Below are 23,762 nucleotides of genomic sequence, written 5' to 3'. Positions count from 1 at the left end.
GGATGCCTCTGGGTGGAAGGCACCGCTGAAAACAGCACTTTGAATATGTACATCTCTGGAACATCCTGACTCAAATGGCTTATTAAAAGCCTTCCCAGATATATCAGGCTAATCAGAGCATTAGGCTGTGTTGTTTGCTGCATTCAAAGCTGTAATCCTGTCTGTAGGCTGCATTTCACACCTGCAGGCACCCCCAGCCCTATGGCAGGTGAATTTTCTGCACTGGCAAATTATCTCAGCCTAGCCCCGAGGTCAGCTCTTCACCTGCATGTCTGGGGCTGGTTTCAGACCTAACTCAGCATATTCTGTTGGTGAGGTCATGTGATATTCAGAGAATTAATAGAACAAAAGAATATAAAATTAGGCCAGACTCCCTTCTCCAAGCTCAAAAAAAAAAAAAAAAAAAAGTAGTTTTGCATTTTCAGCCTCCTGATCCTGCAGGTAGTGAGCAGCAGCATCAGTCCGGGCACAGGTTTCACCCAGCTGCCCTGTGCTTGAGTAAATGACATCTCCATCACTGAAAGCACTGCACGGTGGCAGCAAGCACATGCTTGTCCTGAACTTATTTGGAGAGATTCTTTTCCCCCAGAGCTTCCCATGTCAGCCTAATGGTCCTGAGTATCCCCCTTCTCAAGTGCATTGTATGAAGAAGTGCTGGTACAGAAGAACCAGAATGAGAGCAAGAGAAGAAAGGGCCCATGCCTGCCTGCATGGCGGTCAGTCCGACTCTGGCTGCTCACTCACCAAAGCAGTCAGAAATCTCCAATCTGACATCTCCTGCAGTTCCTTTGCTCAACTGCATTTTGGGATGAAAGCCAACCAATTCCTTGCATCCAACTTTCAGAAGGCTTTCCAGTACCCACTGGCACTGGAAATAATGGTCTAAGCTGAAATGTTACGGCAACCACAAATGCTATGGGCCATCAGCATCATTGTCACAGTGCTGCCCACACCTTTTCTGACACATCAGAGGACTGTGAACAATGCAGAAGCAATGCCACCCGTTTCAGCCATCTGCTGAACAAAGGAATGGCACCAACCTTCACAGCAGATGTCAAGAGAGGTAACGAGGCCAAGGAGACAGCATTGGGGAAACGTGATCAGAGCTTTCCTTCCAACAGCCCTAAAGGTGCGACTGTGATGGCGACACTAAAAATGCCAATAGACAGCTATAGATAGATCTTCTGTAATCTCAGCCTCATCGTACTTTACCTGTTACTCACAATAGCAAACAGGGAACTAACAGGAGGTCTGTGTGGGCTGCAGGAACGTTCTTGTCTACAGACAGCACTGTAGCTCATACTAATTAGGCAGTGCACAGCTGGAGAAGTGTGCTCTGACCCAAGCAATCTGTAGGCACAGCTTTCAGCTTCCCTTATCTGCACAACACTCCCACCACTAAAACAGCAGCACCGTGTAAAAGCCAGGAAGAGAAATGTCAGCAGCAGCAAAGGTGGAGGGAAGAAGAGATGAACCATTCCTTGCTATCCCAAAAGGACTTCAGCTGGATTCTCAGAGGAAAGAATCTTTGGCAGAAAACCCTACCGGCACATGGGACCAGCAAGAAGAAATGCATTTTTCTTCTGATTAACACCTGGGGTAGGTGGCAGCTGTAAGGCAGCAGGATGAAGCCTCGAAAGCCAGCATTCTTACCAGAAGAGAATGGTCCCCATGGCAATAGTTCCCACGTTCAGGACAAAGAGCCCTACTTACTCTCTTTCCCTTCCAAAAAGCATCACTTAGATCTGAGTTCTTCTGTCTCAAATTTCAGCGAAGCAGTGCAGACCACACCTAACATCAGCCCTCCCGCCCCACTGCAGAGCTCTGATTGCTCTAAAACCACCTAAGTGAGGAGTGAGGACTCATCTCCATATCTGCCTTGGTCTTAAGCCCCGCTTTGGGCACTTGCGATGGATGGAGGCAGTGGGAGGTGGGCACTGCTCCAAAACTGCCCCAGGAAGGAACAGGCAGTGCCAGCACATCGTGCACCATGGCCATGCCCTCACAGCACTGCTCACGCTGCTTTGCTTGGACTCTGTTGCCTTGGGCACGGGCCACCTCAATTTGTCACTGTCACCCACCACCATTCTGTTCAATGACACCAAACAAGGCTGATGAATGATGAATGAATGAAGCCACGGTTTATTTAGCAGGACTTAAGGATGTTCTTTCAGTTATAGGTTTGGAAACACCAGTTCCAAGCAAAACAAATACAAAGCTCAGTCTCAGCTTATGTATAAGAGCTATGGCCCTTTCTGGTCGCTTAACCTCCCTTACTCTGGAGACCTGAGACAAAGTAAAGCCAGCAGAGCTGATGCTTCAGACCCCACTACAGTTGTGGTCTTCTTAAGCCAATTTATAGCACCAGTGAGCACTGCTTTACTTGGGTCCTACTACTGTGTGCTACTGTCTCACTCTCCACTCTCAGCTTTTTCTCATTCTCTCTTTAAAAAAAAAAATAATCTTATTTTCAAAAAGCAAGGATGGACAGTGAACCCTCTTTTACTGCCATGTTGCAGCTTAACAGCTCTCTTCTAGTTTAGCGTGATCTAACCCAATCTTGTTCTCCAACTTTTCCTTCTCCCCCAACCTTAAAGATTTCAGAATTCACTCATACAATTTTCTGATTCATGCAATAATCTAAGTAATCAAGCACAGTTGTGATGGAGCATTGCCCTATTCTGCAAATGAAACAGTATAAAAAAGCATTAACTGTATAGCTGTTTTATGAGCTCACAATCTTTTGTAAGTGATTAGCTCTCTGTCTCCTCTGATATATGGGAACATGTTAATAACGGACAAAGCTGAGCCAGGAACAAGTTCTTTTTGAGCAAACTACAAGAGCAAGATTTCCCTTCCCAGCTTGGCCAGGGCTCAAAGGGACAGTGAGTCCAAGTGGCTGTCCCAGGCAGATGAGATCGATGGCCCCTCCAGCTGCCAGTGGCTGTGGCAGGCTGGGCTGGAAGCAAAGTCCCTGTCCTCCCTACCTGGATTTGTGAATATTTGTGCCAGCATCCCACTGATGTACCCATTCTCTGGTCCTTGCATCCTTGGGTGCCTCTTAAGCCCTAAGAGCATCCATTGAAGCCGTCGACACCAGAGAAGACACCACTGCAGTACTGCAATAAGCCATTCCCCCTTTCAAACCTTCCCATTTCCCTTTTATCAGCCTTGGCAGCGCACAAATGTGACATGATTCAGGCTTCCAGTATCTAGCTGGAAGCAAGGAATTCCATCTGCATCTCCACCTTCCCTGACCAATGCCTGCTCCACAACTGGAGCCAATGGGAAGAAACAAGGTGTTTGCCTCCTTGCAAGCAGTGTGTCAGAACTGCTCTCCAGGAGAGCCTGTACCTGTTCCCTGGCCATAAATCCTCGCTTCTTGTGTTTCTCCCTGGGGCAGAAGCACACAGCCTCTCATGAGCCAGGAGACTTGCAAAAGCACCTTCCTATTGCAGACAATTCAGCTCAAGTACCATTCTCCAGTCCAACATCTCATTTCACATGTATAATTCCCTGGCATAAAAAAAAATTGTAGAGTTCACTGGCCTCTAAGCAAAAACTGGAAAGAAAAGAAATCCTTCTGTCTTCTCAGGGAAATTATTTTGTTCCCAGTAGCAAAGGAGCCTTCCAGAGAACACAGTCACCTGGTTCTGTCTCTGTAGGGTGAGGCACAGTGCAGCCCAAGCCTTCCAACAGTCACTGTAACAAGGCCATGGGAGCAGTCGGTGCCCCCAGCCACGGCCCCTCCTGCACAGAGGGGAGCACACCAAGTCCTGCAGGTCACAGAGCAGCCCTGCTCCCCCAGAAGGGACCATCAGCAAAAGCCCTCTGATCTCTGGGTGACACGGGCCAGGAGATGCCATCCAGAAACTTCTGTGGGAAGCAGAATAGCTTGTGACTGAATGAGGGCATATCTTTGAGGCACACATCCAGTTGCAGCTGAGAGATGGTAAGTGATGGGAAGCCTACCACATCCCACTTAACGAAGACAGTCAGCAACCACCGAGGCATTGTTCTGACAATTATCAATACATAAAGCATTAAACAAATCAGAGCCATTTCTTTACCTAAGAGGCAAGCATCCTGCTCCACCGGGGAAATCAAGGCAATGAACAGAGTGGTTTGCCTGAGTTTACCCAGCAGAAGAACCCAGAAAAACATCTGTGTGTCTTAAACCCCCAGGCCAGTGCTACTGGAAAACCTCGAGCCACTGTCCTGGACGCCACCAGGGTCACCTCCCACACTGTGCTGTTGGCACACGCCTGTGGTTCACCCAAATGGAAGAGATGGGCCCCATTGTGTGGATGCCTTCCTTTTCAGCTGCTGCGTGTGGAGAGGCCAATTATGCTTTACAGCATGTGTGTTTGGCTGGAAATACACAGTGTTCTGAGCTTATTACAAGCATTTTGGTACGAGCTGAATTCATACCTCGCTGATTCAGAATTTTTAAGACGCCCAGAGAGAATAGCTACTCTGCTCAGCAAAAACCTTAAAGAATCATCACCAAGAACCCTTGCACTGCTCCGCTCTATCTGATCGCCTTGGAAAACCATTTATAATCCTAATTTTAGGTTTCAAACTCTGCTGTAGCCAAGTGTGATGTCCTGTTGACTTCTAACAAAGCATTGGCACAAGCAGCTCGGAAGGGAAAGCAGAACACAGCACTCACCTGCATTGCTTTTGGAGGTGCGCACAGGGGTGTAATGGTTTTTGGAAGATGTCCGGACTGGAGTGTTTTCTTTGGGGGAGGTATCTATGGCCGAGATAGTTTCTCTTTCACAGTGTGCTATTGGGATTGGTCCCTGCTGCCTTAAGATGTCAGCCAGAGCCCTGAGGAGAGAGAGAGAGAGGGAAAAAAAAACATATTTTCACAAAACGGACGGAATGGCATTCAGCATCTCCACCCGCAGAGCCGCTGTATGAAACCCGCAGTGCTTGGATTCCTACCATAAGCAGAAAAAAAAAACAACAACAAAACAACAACAAAATCTGTCTTCAAAGCTCAGATTCTTTGTGTGTGTGAATGTCTGCTGCACAAAGTTACAGGGGGAATGGTTTTAAAGTGAGACAGGGGAGGTTTAGGTTGGATATGAGGAGGAAGTTTTCCCCAGAGGGTGGTGAGGCACTGGAACAGGTTGCCCAAGGAGGCTGTGGATGCCCCATCCCTGCAGGCATTCAAGGCCAGGCTGGATGTGGCTCTGGGCAGCCCGGTCTGCTGGTTGGCGACCTGCACACAGCAGGGGGTTGGAACTGGATGAGCACTGTGGTCCTTTTCAACCCAGGCCATTCTGTGATTCTACGATTTACTTGGCTATTGTTGGTCTAAGACTGAATCACACAACAAGTCCAGTCTCCACTCTCCATACTTGCAGTCCCCACTCTCCATAAATCCATAAATCCATAAATAGCTTTTCCTGCTCGTACCTCAATACATAGCACTGATGGAAGTGGGTTTCTCAGAGCAGAAAAAGCAGTCCATAAGAAAAGAACTAAAAACATTTTCATGGGTTAATGTCTCCCATTGTTAGCTATTTGTCCATTAGAGACTCCTTTAATGGTTCTAAGGTCTCACTGCTATTCCCCAAGAAAAGAAATGTCACAGAATTCAGCAGCATCCAACATTTTCCCCTTGGATGGGTGGAGACTCAAAGATTTTTTTCTCTGTGAATATCACAGACCCAGTGGAACAATCATAGTGTGAAATGCACTGATTTTCCCAGTGTAACCACAAGCTATCTCTTGAGCCAGGAAAAGGGGAAGGGGGTGGCTTGTGTGGATTGTAAGGGACAGGGGCATTTTAAAATGATGGAGTTTGAAAGGTTCCTTTCTCCTGGCAGAGGGAATCTGCCTAATGTCACCTCAAGGAACCAAGAAAGGAGAAATTCCTTCACTGCACATTGATGAGAATGATTATGGTGTTGCTCATACCTTCTAGCATTCCTTAAACGATGTATTTCTGGTCTTTTATGTAAGAAATAGTGTAGGACCCGAGACTGTTCCATTTTCCAAATCATTTCCCTTACAGGCTGCCATCCTTGTACATAATGAATCACAACACTAATGTGCACTACCAAAGGAACTCCTGGAAGACCTCAGAGGCTTCACAGGGGGAGTGCATTAGTGCACAACCACCCTCTGCATCATAAGAATACTTTCGATCCTTATCTGATTATTGCCTGTTTATAGAGAGAGCAGACACAGAAGCTGCAACCAAGTGCATGATGTGTATATGTGCATACCTACTTACACATAGGGATTAAAGGGGAGCATCAGAGCACAGAGCTCAGCACCCAGTATGCCCCTATGGAGACAACGCTTTCCCTAAAGATGGCAGGCTGGCAGAACTGAGCCCTCAATACACACCTGCAAGAAATACTAAGCATCAGGCGCCCATCTGATGGTATCAGCAGGACAGAAAAGCAAAGTATAATTTTTCAATCCTATGGATGGTATTAGGACCATTATTTACTGGCCCATAGCAGCTTGGGCTCATTCTGAGCACTTGTGAAAGACTCTTAGTGTCAAGAGTGCAATCACTCAAAGGACGGAGAAAGATGAGAGCACGGATAACACTAAAATACCACTTAGCTTCATATAACACAGCCTGGGCAAAAGAGTCAGGTCACTCAGATGGGGCTATGCAAGGTGAAGATAAGGCAGAGATAGGGCAGAAAACTCAGAGATGTGGGAATGGAGTAGGAGATACCAGTGGGATGGAGATGGCAGAGTACAGACCAGTTCTCCCTGGAGCTGAGCTTGTTCATAATCTGATGAGGACAAGCTAAGAGAGGATCCACAGCCCACTAATGGGTGCAGCAGAGCAAACAGAACCAGACTGCTCTTGGAGGTGCACAGTGGAAGGACGAGGGGAACAGAACAAGTTGTAGGAAGGGCTGAGGGACCTCCAGAAACCCCTTCTGACCTACATTCTGTGATGAGTTCACACCGCACGCTGCTGGTCACCACACCTCTCCTGATACAGCTGTCCTTTTTCCTAGTGTTACACCTCCCTGAAAGGGGGTTGATATAGTCCCGAGAACAGAGCTTCCCTGCCTCCTGTAAGCGCAGCTTACCGGGAATACATTCTGGTCAGACTGGAGCCAACCATCCTCTTGGTCACTGTCTACCTGAAAGCTGTACCCAGAGGATGCTGCCCTCCACACGTCTGGGTAATACCTCAGCTTGTGAACAGCCCTTGACAGAGCCACGCTGGGTTACAGGCAAGGTCTGAACCCACTGTTCACCACCACCACCAGCACCAGTAATGGTCCTATACCCCAGGCACACTGGTCAGGACACAGCAGGGTGTCCTCAGTGCTCACTTTGTCCTCTTCTTTAATGTCTGTGGAGAAAAAAATGTCCTGCTCAGAAGCAGCAGAACAGGTGGAGGAAAAGTTAAACTTGGATCAAGCTGGTCAGTTCCTTGGCAACTCGGTCACACCGCTGTGTGTGATCCAGTTTATTTCCATTCAGCACAGAGGGCTGATCCCCATGCCAGTGGAAGGTCCATCACACCTCACTGAGGAAAGCTGTGGTCAAGTTAAGCCTTCCAGATGCAGCTACTCTAATCACCCACTGAAAAAGCTTCAAGCAGGGTTAACACTCCCTTGAAATATTTGGGTCTTGCAGCCATTCAGGTGCAATTAGTCTCACTGATGTCACAGCATCCTACACACCTGCACCCAGCTGAAGCAATCCAGACGTCGCTCTGTGATGACACAGCTCTTATCTCAGGAAAACAAACCTCACTCACCAGGACGTGCTACCTGTGGCAGCAGAGGGAGCAGCCAGAGCTGCGTAGCTGCACCATCACATCCCCAGATAAGCATTTCTGACAGCATTTCCATTCACGTCATTTAAGTGAGAGCAGCAACGCTTCTTTCCAGGTAAAGCCAAAACAGGCGTACTGACATCGGGGTGGACTGGCAGTGTGGGAGCAGAGCTATGATGATGACAGGGTGTCCCAGGTAGTGGGTATGGTGGCAGGGAAGGTGTCACCTAACTCCAAGGAGTAGCCGAAGCGAGCTACAGTGGGACGAAAACAGGGTGAAGAAGTAGTTGTGACCATTTTAGAAGAGGAAAAGAAAAAGGCTTGTTGTAAATACAATGGGACGAATGAGATGGAAGCAGGAGAGTGGCAAGGCTGGGTGTTAGATGGGACTCTGGTGCCAAAAGATGCAACCAACAGAATTTGGTAAGGAGATGACTCAAGGGTGATGCAAGGTGGGAGAGAGGAAACAGCAAGGGGCGATGGAAAACCAGAACAGAACAACGAGAAAGTGGGCAGAGGATGATAAAATCGGGAAACACAGAGGAGCAAACCACAGTGAAGGACAGGTAGGGCATGATCAGCTGGGCTTCAATCTTGGTCTCAGCATGGGGGAGGGGTTGGAGGAGCCTCTTTGTTCAGTAAGGCAGTAAATAACCAGTAAAGGTTCTGCAGGATAAGGGATGTGAGCCTTCCTCTCTGCTCAGTGCTGATCAGAGCTCCCTGTGGGCTGCGTGCAGTGCTGGGCTCCCTGTGAGTGAACGGTCACAGCAGTGATTTGGGGCTTAAAGCACTGTGTATGGAGGAGAGGCTGAGCGAGCTGGGGCTCAGCTGGGAGGAAGCTCTGCAGGATTTCCTCGGTGTGCACCGATGCCTGAAGGGAGCACAGTGGTGACCAGCGACAGGACAAGAGGTAACGGGCACAAATTTCAACACAGGACGTTCTATTTATGCACAGGAAAACAATGTTTTGCACTTAGGGTGACAGAAGACTGAGACAGGTTTCCTACTTGTTGGTCTCCATGCACATTCAAAACCCAATGGGCCACCACTGCAGGCAGCCCGCATGGCTATGGACTTGACTACAGATACCCAGAACTGCCTCTGTCTTCAGCTATTCTGAGAAGGCTGTGCAGCCAAACCAAGCTCTCCCATAGGGCACAGCCCCATGATACCACAAAGAAATAGGCTCAAAACACAGCAGAGAGAATTCTCATCAGGAAGCTGATCCTTCAGGACCCTATAGCACCGATCCCATCGTGGTCTCTCAGCTTGAGATGTGGCTGGGATCACCACAAACCACAGCACCAGCCCAGTGCCCCCTCCACCAGCCAAGGATGCTGCACTCAGATAAGCATATCCCTGCTACCCCTGTGTGCCTGACAGCTTTCTAAGGATATATCTATAGTAATACAGAACATCAGCATCCCAGGGCTGGCAAAGACCATATGGGCAAAGGGGAAGGACTGTTTTTAATGGGATGTCTCCAGTCCATGTATAATACTCTCCTTTCAGGGTAGAGATAAAAAAAATAAAAAAAAATAAAAAATAAAAATCAACGGATCCTGGGTAGTCAGGGAGAAGTAAAAAGCTGAAATAGCGAGGAATGCGTATTTTAAGAAGTGAGTTTGCCACACACACTGGCATTTGCCACTGCAATGAGCTCTGGCAGGCACCAGACAGAGCTGGCACTCCAAAAGGCAGGATGTCTGCACGAAATCAAACAGGGACAGAGAACACACAAATTCATTGCAGTAGTACCTTCTGAGAGTCCCAACTCTTGGGGATCTGACTTCCTCGTGTGTGGGGTAAGAAGGGGAGTGTTAGAAAACAGAAAGGCCTGTTCCAAAGTCCCTGTGAGTTTGGGGAAGAATAGAAAAAGAATGACCAAATGGATCTGGCAGAGCACAATCAAAAGAGCAGCGTCTGCCTGAGCTAAAAGCCTGCTAATAGCATAGCACTGATGGAGCCTGTGGCACAACTCCAACTGACTTCAGCACGGCCAGGATTTCACTACAAGTCCTTAAAAAAAAAGAGTGAGGTTAAAGACTCCCCTATGCCCTCTTACTAACCAGACAGAAAGGCAGTTCGGCCATGAGAGGTGATTTATCCAGCAGTGAACCAGCTCACCCCAAGGGACAGGAGAGCTCTGCTCTCAGCACCAGAAGCATGGGGCTGGATGTGATTCTCCCACAGCAGACGCTGTTCTGAAGGTGCAGGGGCTGGGCAGCAGCTGGAGGCACCCAACACCAAAAGAGGTAACAATCCTGCAGTGAGAAATGGAAACGTCTGCAACTTCAGAGCTGGGTTTCTGGGGAGGAGCAGCTCTGGAAATGGTCGCTGCAGTAACCTGAGGGACACGTGGGGTGCCTGAGGATGTACGTGTGTGTGTGTGTGCATGGGAATGGGTGACTGCACACGTGGAGCTAAAAAGGAAAAGGGACTAAGTGTGAGGACACCCTTCTAAGCATGAAGCAATTGTGTTCCCACAGCCAGCAAAACTGAGGAAATTTTCTTTCTTGAAAATAAACACTACAAGGAAAGGTCAGATGTCATCAAAGAAAGAATTACCTATGAAGCTCCTGGAATTTAGTGCAGCTTTAAGAACAGATTTCACTGAAAACTATGGGCATACTGAGGGATCCTTAGCCAAGACTGCTACAGAATGAGGCTGGAAATGTTCCTAAACCACCATTCCTTGTGAAGATAAATAAAACAAGCACACAGGTGGCATAACTATCCTATAGGTATGGATGTATGTATGTGGAACTCACATTTCAGCTGAAGCAGACGTGGCATTATAGGAGTTGTACCAAAACAAGAAAACAAATTGCACTGTGAGCTCAACACATTAAGGTGCAGTGGAATCAACCTCAGGAAAACCAAGTTCTCATCTTTGGGACGGGTTCTTTATATCAAAGACAATAGAGGACAGTCTTCTTTTAGGAAGAAATGTTTTATTCAGAGGGTGCTGAGGCACTGGAATTGGTTGCCCAGAGAGGTTATGGGTGCCCCATTGCTGGAGGCATTCAAGGCCAGGTTGGATGGGCAGTATGATCCAGTGGGTGGCAACCCTGCCCATGGCAAGAACTACATGATCTCAAAGGTCTCCTCCAACCTGAGCCATTCTGAGCTTCTATGGTTCTACAAATTGCCAGCAGTGCTTAGGCTGAGACTCAAGCAGTTTACATATCTCATATACACACTGATTAAGTCTCTAATTCTTGCTGTGACGTGGGAAAGGAACTTGCTAAAATCACTGAACCGTGGGAAACATGAATGCCTTTGGAAAGCAGCACATGGCATCCAAAGAGAAGGAGATTTCCACGCAAAGATTTCCTCCTTAAAAAGTAAAAGCTAAAGCTTCTCAAGTGATGCTTGCCAGCAAAATTACCCTGAGCAGAACCACAGCGTGGTTGGCTTGGAAGGGACCTTAAAGCCTTCCACCCCCTGTGCTGTGTGCTGGCTGCCAGCTCAGGCTGCCCACGGCCCATACATGGCCTCGGGCACCTCCAGGGATGGGGCACCAGAAGGGTAACAAGGCGACAGGCCAGCAGGGACGGGCTCAGCCCAGGGCAGCAGCCCATCGGAGCCCCCAGCACCGCACCCAGCGCGCCGGCAGCGCTCCGGCTGCCACCTGCTGTACGCCGGAGCCCTGGCAGCGCGCACGGGGAGCGGGGCAGGGAGTATGGAGAGCACGGGAGTGCCGGGGAGGCAACAAGACTTCGTCCTGGTTGGGGAAAGAGGAAGAATTAGGAAAAGCAGGTCCTTCAGAAGCGTGAAAAGCCGCAGGGGTTGCGCTCGGAGCTCGGCTGGTGCAGCTTTCCAGCGTGCTGCGCATGGCTTTGTGCTCGTGTGCCTCAGTGCACAAAGCCAGCGAGAGCAGTTGGTGGATACGAATTACTTTGTAAAGCACGTGGGTGAGCTGCACACAGAAGCAGACTCATGCACAAGGTATCTTTTGCACCAAAGCCTATGCTGCAGGTATAATTACAGTGCTTTACACTAACTGATGCAAAATCTACTTTCTCCAAAGAGCCCTACTGTTGCAACAAAGGAGATCGGGCAAGGGCTAAACTACAAGAAATTATTTGTTGTGAAAGAGTTCTAGGCTTATCTGCCCAGGTAATGAGACGTTTGAGACCTCTGCACAATACAGAGCACCCAGATCTAAGGAAACACAGATTGCCCATGTGAGTAGGGGCAAAGGCAGGCATAAAAACACCACGATCTTGTTTTCCTGATAAGGTTCAGATCTTCTTATGTGAAACAGAAGTTTTAAAAAGCTTCTGATCTCCAAAGGCACAGAGATCAACTGGTAGTTAAGGATATAAGGCGAAAAGAAAACAGAAGTTCAGAGCTGGGCTGGAATCCCTTGACACCTTTGTGATGGAGGGTTGCTAACAGAGCAAGTTAATTAGAAAGCAGAAAAATATCAAATGTGTGCAAGCGGAGACACTGAAAGGATTTAGTGGAGGGAGAGCAGTTTGTGTGTGCTGCCTTTTACTGGGAGAAGTTCAAAAAGAAAGGAGAAGACTGAGGAGCAGCCAGAACCAAAGGCAGAGGTTGCACAAAACAGATTGAGTGGGAAGCACAGCAAAAACCCCAAAAACCAAACTGGGATCAGAGCTTCAGACTGAGCCCAGGATGTGGAACTGAAGCAGATTTGTCCTGGTGTATGCACACAGACACACACCCTGCTATAGCTGGGCCAGCTGGGAGTGGGAGATTCATCAAGGAAAGCAGGACAGGGCTCAGGGCTCTCCTGGACTGGGAGTCTGGAGCTGTGTTGGTGGGAGGCAGAACTACTATACAATATACAGTATACAATACTATACAGATACAACTAATGGGCAAATGATCTGAGGCAACACAACACTCAGAAGCCACCAGGGATCATGATAGGAAGCAGGGCAAGGAGCAGCTGAAAGGCATGCGAGTGTTGGGTGAATGAGACAGAGTGGAGTAAAAATAAGCAGAGCATAAAAAAACAGCAGAAAGAGAAAGAAAACGATGGTGGAACCTGAGAAGGAAAATTTTCTGCACGGATCCCATGGCCAGGTGTGTGCTGGAGAGTTATAAAGTTGGACTGTTTGGCCCAAGCAATGCACAGCAGCAGAGAGAAGAGCTGAATGAGCCGGCTGTGATCAGGGCTCACATAACCACATCAGGGGGTGGGTGGTGGTGAACCACGCCTCGGTACAGAGAGCTGAAACCAGCTGCCCTCCTGTGAGCCCCCCAGCAGCCACGGGGTGCAGGAGATGTGCTGAGTGCAGCCTGAAGGAAGGGGAAACCTCCTGCGCTTTAAGCCAGCACGGTGCAGAGCAGTGCACGCAGCTGTGGGCAAACAGCTCCACTGCCTCCAGTTCCTGTGGAAATTCAGAGAATGGTAAGGAACGGATCAGTTTCACCGGGGCCCTACTTGGGAAAAGGATGTTCATTAATAAAGACATCCCTGTTGTTATTCACAGAGCAGAGGATGCGCGGGCAGGGACTGAAGAGGAGCACAAACACCATCCCTCTTCACAGCACAAAGCCGCCCTGGCAGCGGGGCACCCAAGCAGAAGGCACCTGTGTCCCTTCTCCCTCCCAACAGCCAAAACATTCATCGGCACACACGCTGTGCTTGGACGGAGCCTTTTAGCAGAGCACACGGCTCATCTGCTGGGAAAAATCCCGGTGCTGCTTCTCACAGCTTGGCGAGAACAGCTGGGCTCCCACCGCTGCCCCGGGGCCGCCCATGCCACCACCTCTCCATGGTGATGAGCAAAGGCTCCGGCTGCCCATGCAGCAAGCAAGAGGCAGCATTTCCAACCCGAGCTGCAAACTATAAGCAGCTTTCTAATTTGTGCATCCCTAACTGAGCAGTGAGTGCGACGGTTCCCGCTGCTGAGAGCTAAATAGGGGTCACATAGTGATACTACAGCAGTGAATTATTTATGGACTGTGGCACGGGGATTTAGGGTCGTGAGCACTGGTGGAAAATATTCCGGGTCACCCCTCCTCGCTGCTGAAGAACATAACCAGCTTTGAAAACAAATAGCTGTTATCCCTCCTTTGCTGCCAAAGATTCTCTAACTCCTTTTTGTGCTGAGAATAAAGCAAACACTCAGCTCACTTAAGAAACGCTTGAGCCAACTGATGAAAACAAACCGAAATGAAATCACAAAAGCAATCAGATGAAAGCACGGGCGAAACGCTGCTAGGTGTGACTCTCAGAAATCAGCCCATCTCTACCTGGAGCCCAGCATGCATCAGTTCTGCCTGCGTAACTCCAGACCAAGATCCAAGCAAGAAGCATCCACGTTCAGCCGGGCTGAAAGATCTTCTAATCATTACAAAATCAGCTGGGTATAAAATATTACAAGTGCTTTTTGTAGAATATGAATATTTGAGCTCCTGTTTTTCAAAGCACTTCCACTTACTGCTCTCGTAAACGAACCCAAGCACCAGCTACTGGCTCTGCTCAGCCCAGCATCACAGCAGTGCTTCTGCTTGAAAGGTGTGTGGTGATGCTTGAAAACAAGCCCCCATTTTCAGCTCTGAAATGCACACGCATATCGCAGAGCACAGTCAGCCTTTCATTTCACATGAGAGTGACAGCTCTCCTGTGAATTTGTAAACCCTCCTTTCTATGAAAAGGCAGAAAACGAGCCCGCCCTCCATCAAAACGTTGCTTCTAACCGAGTTAATAAGGATTTTCTGTAAGAGCTGGATGAGAAGGTAGCAGAGCAACAGCATCTACATGCAGTGCTGCTAACAGACTGCTGATAAGGGCATACGTTCTAAAGCAGGATCTTGCTCACACTGACGTGCAGGGAGATGGCTCGGTGCTCCCCGTGCAGGATACCACTCACGATGGGTTGTTTCGAGGACAGCAGTGTTGGAACTGGTGCTCTTTCTCCGCAGCTTTTGGCGAGGTGCACGCGGAGATTTAGCACACGTGCCATTACTACAGTGAATTTTTCTGATGTTACACTTAACTCCCATTGACACCGCTTCAAATAGATATAAATATCTGACTACATCCTGCTCCCTCCCTGTTACTCAGCAGCAGTTCTCTGAGGCAAACAAAGACAAACCACCCCACTCCACATATTTACATTCTGCTTAGAGCGCAGATAGCACAGTTCCTCAGACAGATGCAGATCCTGTCTGCTGGAGATGCACTTCATAATATTTAAACCATCGTGCAGTGTTGATCAAGTTCAGGTAACAGAGCTCTGAAAGGTATAATCTTTTACCAGCTACCATATTATAGAAGTCAATCAATCCCTTGAAATGCACCGAAAGTCAAGCTTTCCAAGCACTCAATCTGCCATTCATACTTCTACACACAGGTGAATCATTTCACCAGAACTTATCTAAATAAAGAAAAGCAAGCATCAAAGAAATGAAAACATCAGGAATAATTCAGACAAGTCTGGCAACACTGTCTCTGATTTCAAAGGGCGTAGGATCCAGCACTGCAACGTTCCGGAGCTACTGCAAAAGTAACACATGGACAGCCAAGTCAGCTTTCCAAATTCAGCTGCCTTGAAGCCAAACGAGCTGGGCTGTTGGGAACTAGCCCTTAGTTTGGGAAATGTTACAAAGAGCCTATTTCCTGACTAAGCTGCTTCCAGGACTCTCCACTGGACAGACACAAGTGACCTAAGAGATACCACAATATTGCTAACACCTCAAAGTTATTTTCTTGCAGAGATGGGCTTTGCAATGGAATGCGTGGGACCGACCCTCAGCAACCGTAAAGCAGCATTACTTCTTGGCCTCATTGAAGAAATGGCAGTTTACACCAGCCAGCACTTCTGTGTGTGTAGTCTTATGTAGGAAGGAGTCTAAATAAAGCACATCATCCCAAATAAATAAAAACTGCGTCATTCACCTTTTTTCCTGTGTAAAAAGATAAAACTCTTCCCCCCCAGACTTGGTCGACCGCATTTGAAGTTCAACTTCAAAAATGCTGTCTAGGGTTTTACTGGTATTGATTAAAATTTCTTCATTAAAATAACTTCTGTGAAGTATCTGGAAGATGTAAGAGCTTCTCCCACTCATGTGCTCACAGCTGTTCTTATAAAGAAGCTCCTCGCTAATTTCTATGTTCAGAATGGGAACCTCTTCCATTCCCAGCACACATAATTTGAAGGGACTTTTCCACCAAATATAAACATGATCTGAGAGTGTACAGGCATTTATCCAAAAGGAGGAGCATTATGGAAGCCTGAGCTTTTGCTTTTAAACAGGATTCCCTTTGACACATCAGAAGTGCTTTCTCGTTAAAACAGCAATGTGTAAAACCACTGAGACAAGGATTTCAAACTGCCTCCCTAGCATGCAGCCAGCAAGGACTACGAGCTTCAGTTATCTGGATTTAGAAGGGAAAAGAGAGAGAGAAAAAAAATAAAAGGAAAGGAAAGGAAACCAACATTGCTTTCTCTAATACCCCTCAGGATTACAAGGCAAGGACACCTGCCTGCAGGACACAAAGCACTTTTTAAACTTCCGGCTGCTCCTGCGGTCGCCCCAGGCCGGCTGCGATTCCTGGGGCTGCGCAGAGCCCGGAGCTGTCCGCCACCGTGGTGCTGAAAGCACGGCCTCACCTGCCCCATGCGCGGGGTGCAGCGCAGGGAAGGGGAAGGGCTGAGCTGGGCACCGGGCCGGGGAGCAGAAAGGGGGTGTTACAAGGGGCAGTGTCGTCCCTGGAGAAACAGTGCAAGGGGGGAACCTTTGGATGGGTGGTGAAATTTAAAATCGTTTGATGGGTGCTGCAAGAATGGAATTCTTGGACGCAAAGGTGAAAACCTTTGGGTGAGTGGTTCAAGGGGAGGATCTCTCAAAGTGGTTGTGCGGTGGAAGATCATTTGGACTCTTGGTGCAAAAGAGAAGCTCGTAGCCAGTGTAAAGAAGAAATGCCTGGAAGGGTGCTGCAAAGAGGAAACTCATCCAGACACTTAAAGCAAAACCTTAGATGGGTAGTTCACACGGCAGCCCCCTGAACAGGAGTGCAGCGGGGGAACCCCTGGACAGATGGTGCAAAAAGGGGAACATCTGGGCAGCCAGTTGAAAAGGGAAATGTTTGGACAGGTTGTGCAAAGAGGAAACTCTTTGACGGGCCCTTGGATGGCTGGCTGAAAGGAGGACTCTTGGGATGGGAAGTGAGCTGGGGGAACCCTTGGACAGAAACGCAAAGGGAAAGCTCATCAGGCGATCAGAGCAACGGGGGAACTTCAGACAGCGGGGTGTCCCTAGACCAAAGGGGGAGGATCGCACCTGTGTATGTTCATCTCCCGCGGCGGGCGCCGCGCCTTGTCGTAGGCCACCTTAGCAAAGACACCGGCGATGAGCACAAAGGCGATGGCCCCGCACGAGATGTAGACGGTGGCGTTGGTGCTGTCCTTGTCTGGGTCGTACTTGTTGGCGTCCCCGTCGGCGCCGTTGCTGCCGTCGGCGGGCAGCGCGCCGCTGGCTGTGGTGGGGTGGGCCCACTCGGGGCTCTTGTAGTTGCGGCACAGGCTCTGGTTGAGCTTCTCGGCGCGCTTGTTGCAGCAGAAGCGGTAGAAGCAGGTGCCGCAGCAGTAGCGGAAGCCCGTAAGGCTGTTGTTGCACTCGAACTCCTTGTCCCACTGCCCGCTCACGTCGTAGTACCCCCAGCACGTCTCGTGCGCCGGTGCCGAGCTCCCGCCGCCGCCTCCGCCTCCGGAGGGCGTCTTGCCGCCCCCCGCACCCTTCCCTCGCCCGGGCAGCGCCGTGGGGGCGGCCGCCCCCGGGCCCGCCAGCGTCTGGTTCAGGAGCTCCTTGCCCGGCTTGGGGGTCCGCCGCGGAGCCGCCGCCACCTGGGTCCGGTTGCCCTTGGCGCGGGGGGGCCCGGCCGCCTGCGCGGCCGGCAGCAGGGCCAGGAGCTGCAAGGAGAGCAGGAGCAGCGGCAGCAGCAGGTGCCGCGGCCCCATAGCGGGGCGAGGCGGGGGCCGCGGGGCGGCCGGCGCGGGGTGGGGGGCGGCGGGCGGCGGCGCAGAGCTCAGCGGCCGCGGTGCTGCCCCATGGGGCGCGGGTCCCGTGCCGCGGGGATCCTCAGCGGCGGCCGCCCGGCGCCGGGCGCTTCATGCCGGCGAGCGGCGGAGCCCGGCGGAGCGCGGGTCGAGGCGGCGGAGTCCCGTGCCGGCCGGCGCTCCTCCGGCGAGGGGCTGCGAGAGACGGGGAGAGGGTCAGAGCGCGGCGCCCCGGGCACCCCGGCCCGCCCCCGCCTCCCGTCCCCCGCCCACGGCCTTACCATGCCGGAGCGGGACTGCAGCGCGGCCGCGGAGCAGGCGGGCTGCCCGCGCTCCTCGCGGAGGCGGGGGCGGAGCGGCGCGGAGCCGGGCGCGGAGCAGGGGCGGGCGCCGAGCAGAGCCGCGCCGCGCCGGGCGCTCCGGTAAGGCCCGCCCCCCGTCGCCGACCCGCTCCTTACATCACTCGGGGCCGGCGTCACCGCACTCGAGGCGCCGCTCCGCCGCCGGGTCGGCCCGGGCCGTGGTACCCCGGAGCCCCCCGGCCCGTCTGAGGCAGCGAGCCCCGCCCGCCGCCGCCTCCCCGTCCCGCCTGTCCGGCCGGCCCCGAAGGGCTGCGCGGGCTGGAGCCCGTAGGGCCCTATAGCGGAGCGCGGGGGGCGTGGTCCCCGCCGGTGCGTGCGGGATGTGGAGCGTGGGGCCGCTGTCCCTATCGAGCTGTGCGAGGGTTTGGTCCCTACAGTGATGCGTGGTGCCCGTAGGCGTGGGGTGTGATCCTTACGGGGGATGCGGTCCCATTGGGAGAGCTGGCTGTACAGACCAGGAGCCGGGGAACAGTGGGGAGGGGGGTATGGTGGCTGTAGCTGTGCGGGCTGTGCAGTCACTGTGTGTATGCACTGCACGTGGGGTCGTATGTGAAGTTACAGCCTGTAAGTGTGTGCGGGGATTATGGTGGTCCCTGTGGATTTGGGGGGCTATGAAGACCTTGTAGGTGTGTATCGGTTTTAAGGACCCTGTGGATGTATGCTGGTTATGTTCCCTGACAGTGGGATGTATGGTCCGTGTGGATGGTGTGAGTGACCTATAAATGCAGGCAGGTTTGGTGTGAGACTGTGCAATCAGGTGTGAGATGCCAGTGTTTATGAGCTGGGCAACCAAGGAGCAGAGCTGCATTACCTCCTCCAGAAGTTCTGTCCCAGGACAGTGGTCCCAATACAACGCAGTGCTGGGCAGGTGTCCAAAGTCCCGGTGCTTCCCCCATGTCCCACTGCAAACTGAAGGAAAGCCTTTATAAACATTTCCCAAAGACATAAAAGGCACTGCCAGCTGTAAGGACACACAGAGGACAGAGAGGAATCGCAGCGAGGAGCAGCACGCAGGCAGAGAAAAACAGTGAAGTTAGTCTAAGTTTGGGACAGCCGAGCACAGAAAGAGATGATTTATCATGGGCATACAGAGAGGTTTCGGAGAAGCCAGGCAGAGAAAATACTGAGTTTAGATGAAGTCCCAGGATGCTCAATGTGAGCTTTGCCACTAAAGATAATCTTGAAACCTGGAGCTGAAGCAGCAAGGCAGAAGCAACATACAATCAAACTAGAGGTTAGGCAGACTCTCTAAGAAAATTTGGCTTGTTAGTAAACTAAAAATAATACTGCTATGTTGCCAGTCAAGAAACCAAATGGGAAGGGTTACAGGTTAGAAAAGTATCTAAGAGCAATGAATCAGATCCCACAGGAAATACAGCTGGTAGTAACAAATCCTTGTACTTGCTAACAGCTCTAGAGGAGCAGCATAGGTAGTAAATGGTACTAGGTCTGAAGGATGCTTTCTTCTGAATATTTCTGCAGGTGGCAAGTCAGGTGATGTTCACCTCTGCGGGGGAGAATGCAGAAGATTGGATGGGAAGAAGCCAATTAACTAAGAAATTGTAGATATGAAGGAAGGAGACTTCACAGGGAGCCTCAATGTTATTGCAGTACGTGGATGTCATTCTCCTGGTGTAGAAACTAAAGAAGAACATGCATATATGACTGTCAGTTTACCGAGCTTCCTAGGAAGAGGAGGATGATGTGTATCAAAAAGGAAACACACAGGTGAATAAAGATACGGTTATGTATCTAGGATTTGAGATTTTACTGGAGCAACTTTCTGTGCTATAAATACTTGTAAAGGGCAGCTAAGTCATCAGGCAGCCCCAGTTGTTGGTGCCATGGGGAGGAAGGAGAACAGGCCATTTTTTTCTCTCTCTGCGTCTTCAGCTCTTGTATACACCAGAAAGCTCTGTGCTGCTTTTAGGCAGAGATGTATCGAACAAGTTATAAAGCTGTGGAGGCCCAGGTCTTTGTCTTACAGGAATCATCTCTTGAATCTGAAATACTGGAGGGGTAGAGAAGATGGTAAAGCCAGCTGTGGGCTGCAGAAACCCCAGGATGATCAAGGTAAGCTGAACCAGTAACTATTTTTGCAGCCGTATGCTGAGCCAGGTTGGATGGGCCCTGGAAAGCCTGATCTGGTGGGTGGCAACCCTGCCCGCAGCATGGAGGCTGGAACTGGATGGTCTTTAAGATCCCCTCCAACCTAAGCTGTGCTGTGATTCCATGATAACACCCTGTGGCTGTAAGCAAGCAGTTGTCATGGACATGGGGAGTGGAAGGTGGAACAGGGAGAGGGGGAGCAGTGCAGTGGGAAGGGATACCACCCCCAAAATCTCCTCCCCTGGACCTCTCAACAGTGAATCATTGCCTGAGACTACATAGGTTTAAGTGCCCACAGCTCACGGTTGAACACGCTTTGTGTCACTCTGAGGAGAGCCCATGGGTGATGAGGTTGGCAAGGCAAACTTCAGCTCTGCCATCTACATCTACTCCGGTGCTGAGGATGATTGGGGAAGCATAGAATGGTTTGGGTTGGAAGGGACCTCAAAGATCATCAAGTTCCCAACCCCCTGCCACCTCCTCAATCCACTCCAACAGCTCCAGGAGTGCAGGGACATGCCCAGGTCTCAGTGGTGAGCTGGCAGCTGGTTGAGCTGGTTTAACACATCCACCCTCCTGAACTCTGCCTCCCGTGAGCCCAGCTCACATCCCTCCCTCTGGAGATGATGCTTTAGTTGTCTCACAAAACCTTATTGGAAAGACTGCAAAGCATATTCCTTCCTCCTCATCCTCCATGGAGGAAGCAAGGCCAGGATGCTCAAATCTTCCCCACATCTGATATCTTTCTGCTCTCTGGGGCAGGAACTGAAGACTGCAGAGAGGCATTGCTTTAGAATCATAGAATCACAGAATGGCCTGGGTTGAAAAGGACCACAATGCTCATCCAGTTCCAACCCCCTGCTGTGTGCAGGTCGCCAACCAGCAGACCAGGCTGCCCAGAGCCACATGCAGCCTGGCCTTGAATGCCTGCAGGGATGGGGCATCCACAGCCTCCTTGGGCAACTCCTCTAGGGAGGAGACTTACTGCTGCAGGGGAAACCCAGCATCCTCACACTCTTGGGCAAAGCTCCCTGCCTGAGGCAGTCAGGAACTTGTTGAGATCTTATCTTCTTAGACATAAACTCTATTGACACTCCTCTGTCCTTATGCCAAGTGTTACAGTGACATAGAAATTGTCTTGTGAAACAACATCCCCTGGAGAAGAGCACTGAGCAGTAAGTATTCTGCCCTACAGAATATTTTGGGTCAGAAAATTACCTTTTTAGTGCACCTGGACAGAACTCCAGCACTGGCTTAGATTTGGGCTCCACTTGCTGGGGTGGTACTGCTTAGACTGTATGGAGGCAATGAGATACCCAGACACCTCTCCCTCCTCCTGCTCCGTTTATCCATGAGCATGCTAAAGAAGAACAAAGCCTCCACAGATCTCCTTTATAACCCCGTTGCCTCTCCCTTAGCCAAAATATTGGGATAGAAAGAACTAAAGGTGTTGCAGAAGGAAGGAAACAGTCCCTGAGGAGCTATATCTGATTTCTGGAACTTTTCTGGGCTTGCAGCTGCATTGCTGCTGCAGAAGCGGGGAACAGCAGCTGAGATGCTCGCAGCAGAGCAGGACTGCCTTCCCACCTAGAAGTCACTACGAAATCTCCAGCGCTTTTATCTCACGTCCCATCCTCCCGGGTTGTTTTGATCGGCGTGCACGGTTCAGAGCTGCTGCCTTGTTTATCTGCTGTGCTGGGTGCTTTCATCTCTCTGCTGGAAATCCGGCGGCTGCTGGCAGTGAGGGGAAGTGCAGTTTCAGTGCCTTCTGTTAAACTGTACCCAGATCTGCTCACCTTTCGCCTCTTTTCTCTGCCACCACTTGTTGGACTCTGGTGACTTTGTGAGGAGTTTGTAATGAGTCTGATGTGCTCAAAAGCTGATTCTTCCCCACCAGGGGATTCAGTTGTGACCGTGAATCTTTATTAAAATGGGCTCGGCACTTGGAACCTAATTTTTTCTTCTAAAATTAATGTAGCTACAAAAAGCCAGTAACAGGAGTTTGGGGGATTATTTCTATGAAGCTTTTTTTTTCCTTGCTTGACTCAATATAGGCTTGCTTTATGACTGTAGTGAGATAGGGAGTGGATCTTAGGTCTGTTTTAATTGGAGAGCTGCTCAGTTTCAGCTGCAGAACAGATAGTGAATGGAAACCAGTCAGGGAAAAGTGTGGGGAACAAAAGCAGATGTTGGCTCACAGGCACAACATGGGCAGTGCCAGGTGGGATACATTCCTTCTGCAGCATCCTGAAGCAGGGACAAACTAGCTCAGAAAGGGGGCAATCCATCAACCTGTAGGGGTTGTTTTATTCCCTGGAGCCTGAGAGAAATCTGTGCTTCATATGGTTTTCTGCAGTTTGAGGAACGTTGGCTGCCTTTGCCCATGGGAACATCTTGCTTCTCTCGCCTTCTTGCTGTCCATCCACCCAACCACTGTGGCAGCGAGCGCCGCAGGCTGTGATTGCACACACAGTGATGTCTGTGTCTGTCTGCAGAGCATTCCCAGCGCTCACACTGAGTTTTGTGTCTCAGTGAGGGGTGAGGGAGCAGTGACTGCCAGAGCCATTGGCAGATGTGCACGCAGTTCTCCAGACCCTGTGCATCCTGAGGTCCCAGCACCAGAGCTTTGGCTCAGCAGTTTGTCACTGCACTCACTTGGAATGTCCACATGGGCTGCCTGTAAGCAGAGGTAAAACCTCTTAGCAAATGATTGATTCATCATTAATCATCCAGGTTTGCTTACAGGGAAGGCTTCAGAAAATGCTCCTAGGGCTGCACTTCTGCAAACCCCAAGGTCCTGACGTGAACAGAAGCCAGCTGGGTGCATTCCCATGGAAGAACCTCTGGCACAGAGCTGACCAACCAGACCCCTAGATTGCTCCAGAAATGCTCTGTGTCCTGTATGGAACAGTGATAATGCCTGCACAGCTCACTAACACAAGGGCAGATTCCTCCTGCTCCTCCCAGCAGCTCTGTGAACATCCAACAGATCAGATTGTCCCATTGGAGCTGGCAGCTGTTCTTCCACTCATGCTCAGTAACCTTCATCACCAACCAGTCTGAGCCAGGAGAATATGTCAGAAACTGTCCAAGTCTGCAGGGAAGCAGATGGAAGGAACCAGACTCAACACATGGCAGACCTTACACGGTCATTTCCCAGCCATGGGTCAGATGCAGATGATAACTCAAAATGAGAATTATTAATCCCGATGTTGGTGATCATAGATCTCAGGCAGCTTCCTCTCCTGGATACTGTTCTGGCTTTAGAACTCTGAAAGCCCTGTCTCACAGAATCACAGAATCACAGAATTGTAGGGGTTGGAAGGGACCTCCAGAGATCATCGAGTCCCTGTCAAAGAACCCTGCCAAAGCAGGTTCCCTACACCAGGTCGCACAGGTCGGCATCCAGGCAGGTCTTGAACATCTCCAGAGAAGGAGACTCCACCACCTCCCAGGACAGCCTGTTCCAGTGCTCCGTCACCTCACTGTAAAGAAGTTCTTGCACATTTGTGCAGAACTTCCTATGCTGCAGTT

At 50.4% G+C, this 23,762-nt stretch overlaps 1 protein-coding gene across 1 annotated transcript in view; it reads right to left on the bottom strand.

Moving 5' to 3' along the window:
* The window catches only part of SHISA6 (shisa family member 6), a 215,374-nt gene extending 197,656 nt beyond the window's left edge, over positions 1-17,718 (bottom strand). The window contains exons 1-2 of the mRNA XM_042883938.1: positions 17,042-17,718; positions 4,673-4,833 (exon numbers count right to left, since the gene is read on the bottom strand). Coding sequence (XP_042739872.1) covers positions 4,673-4,833; positions 17,042-17,718 — 838 coding nt within the window. The remainder of the gene's footprint in view (positions 1-4,672; positions 4,834-17,041) is intronic.
* Between the last annotated feature and the right edge of the window lie 6,044 nt (positions 17,719-23,762).

The sequence above is a fragment of the Lagopus leucura genome, unplaced genomic scaffold (assembly GCF_019238085.1).
Source record: "Lagopus leucura isolate 7727_CA_CO unplaced genomic scaffold, USGS_WTPT01 Super-Scaffold_100040, whole genome shotgun sequence".
Lineage (NCBI taxonomy): Eukaryota > Metazoa > Chordata > Aves > Galliformes > Phasianidae > Lagopus > Lagopus leucura.
This window is presented reverse-complemented; position numbering and strand designations above follow the sequence as displayed.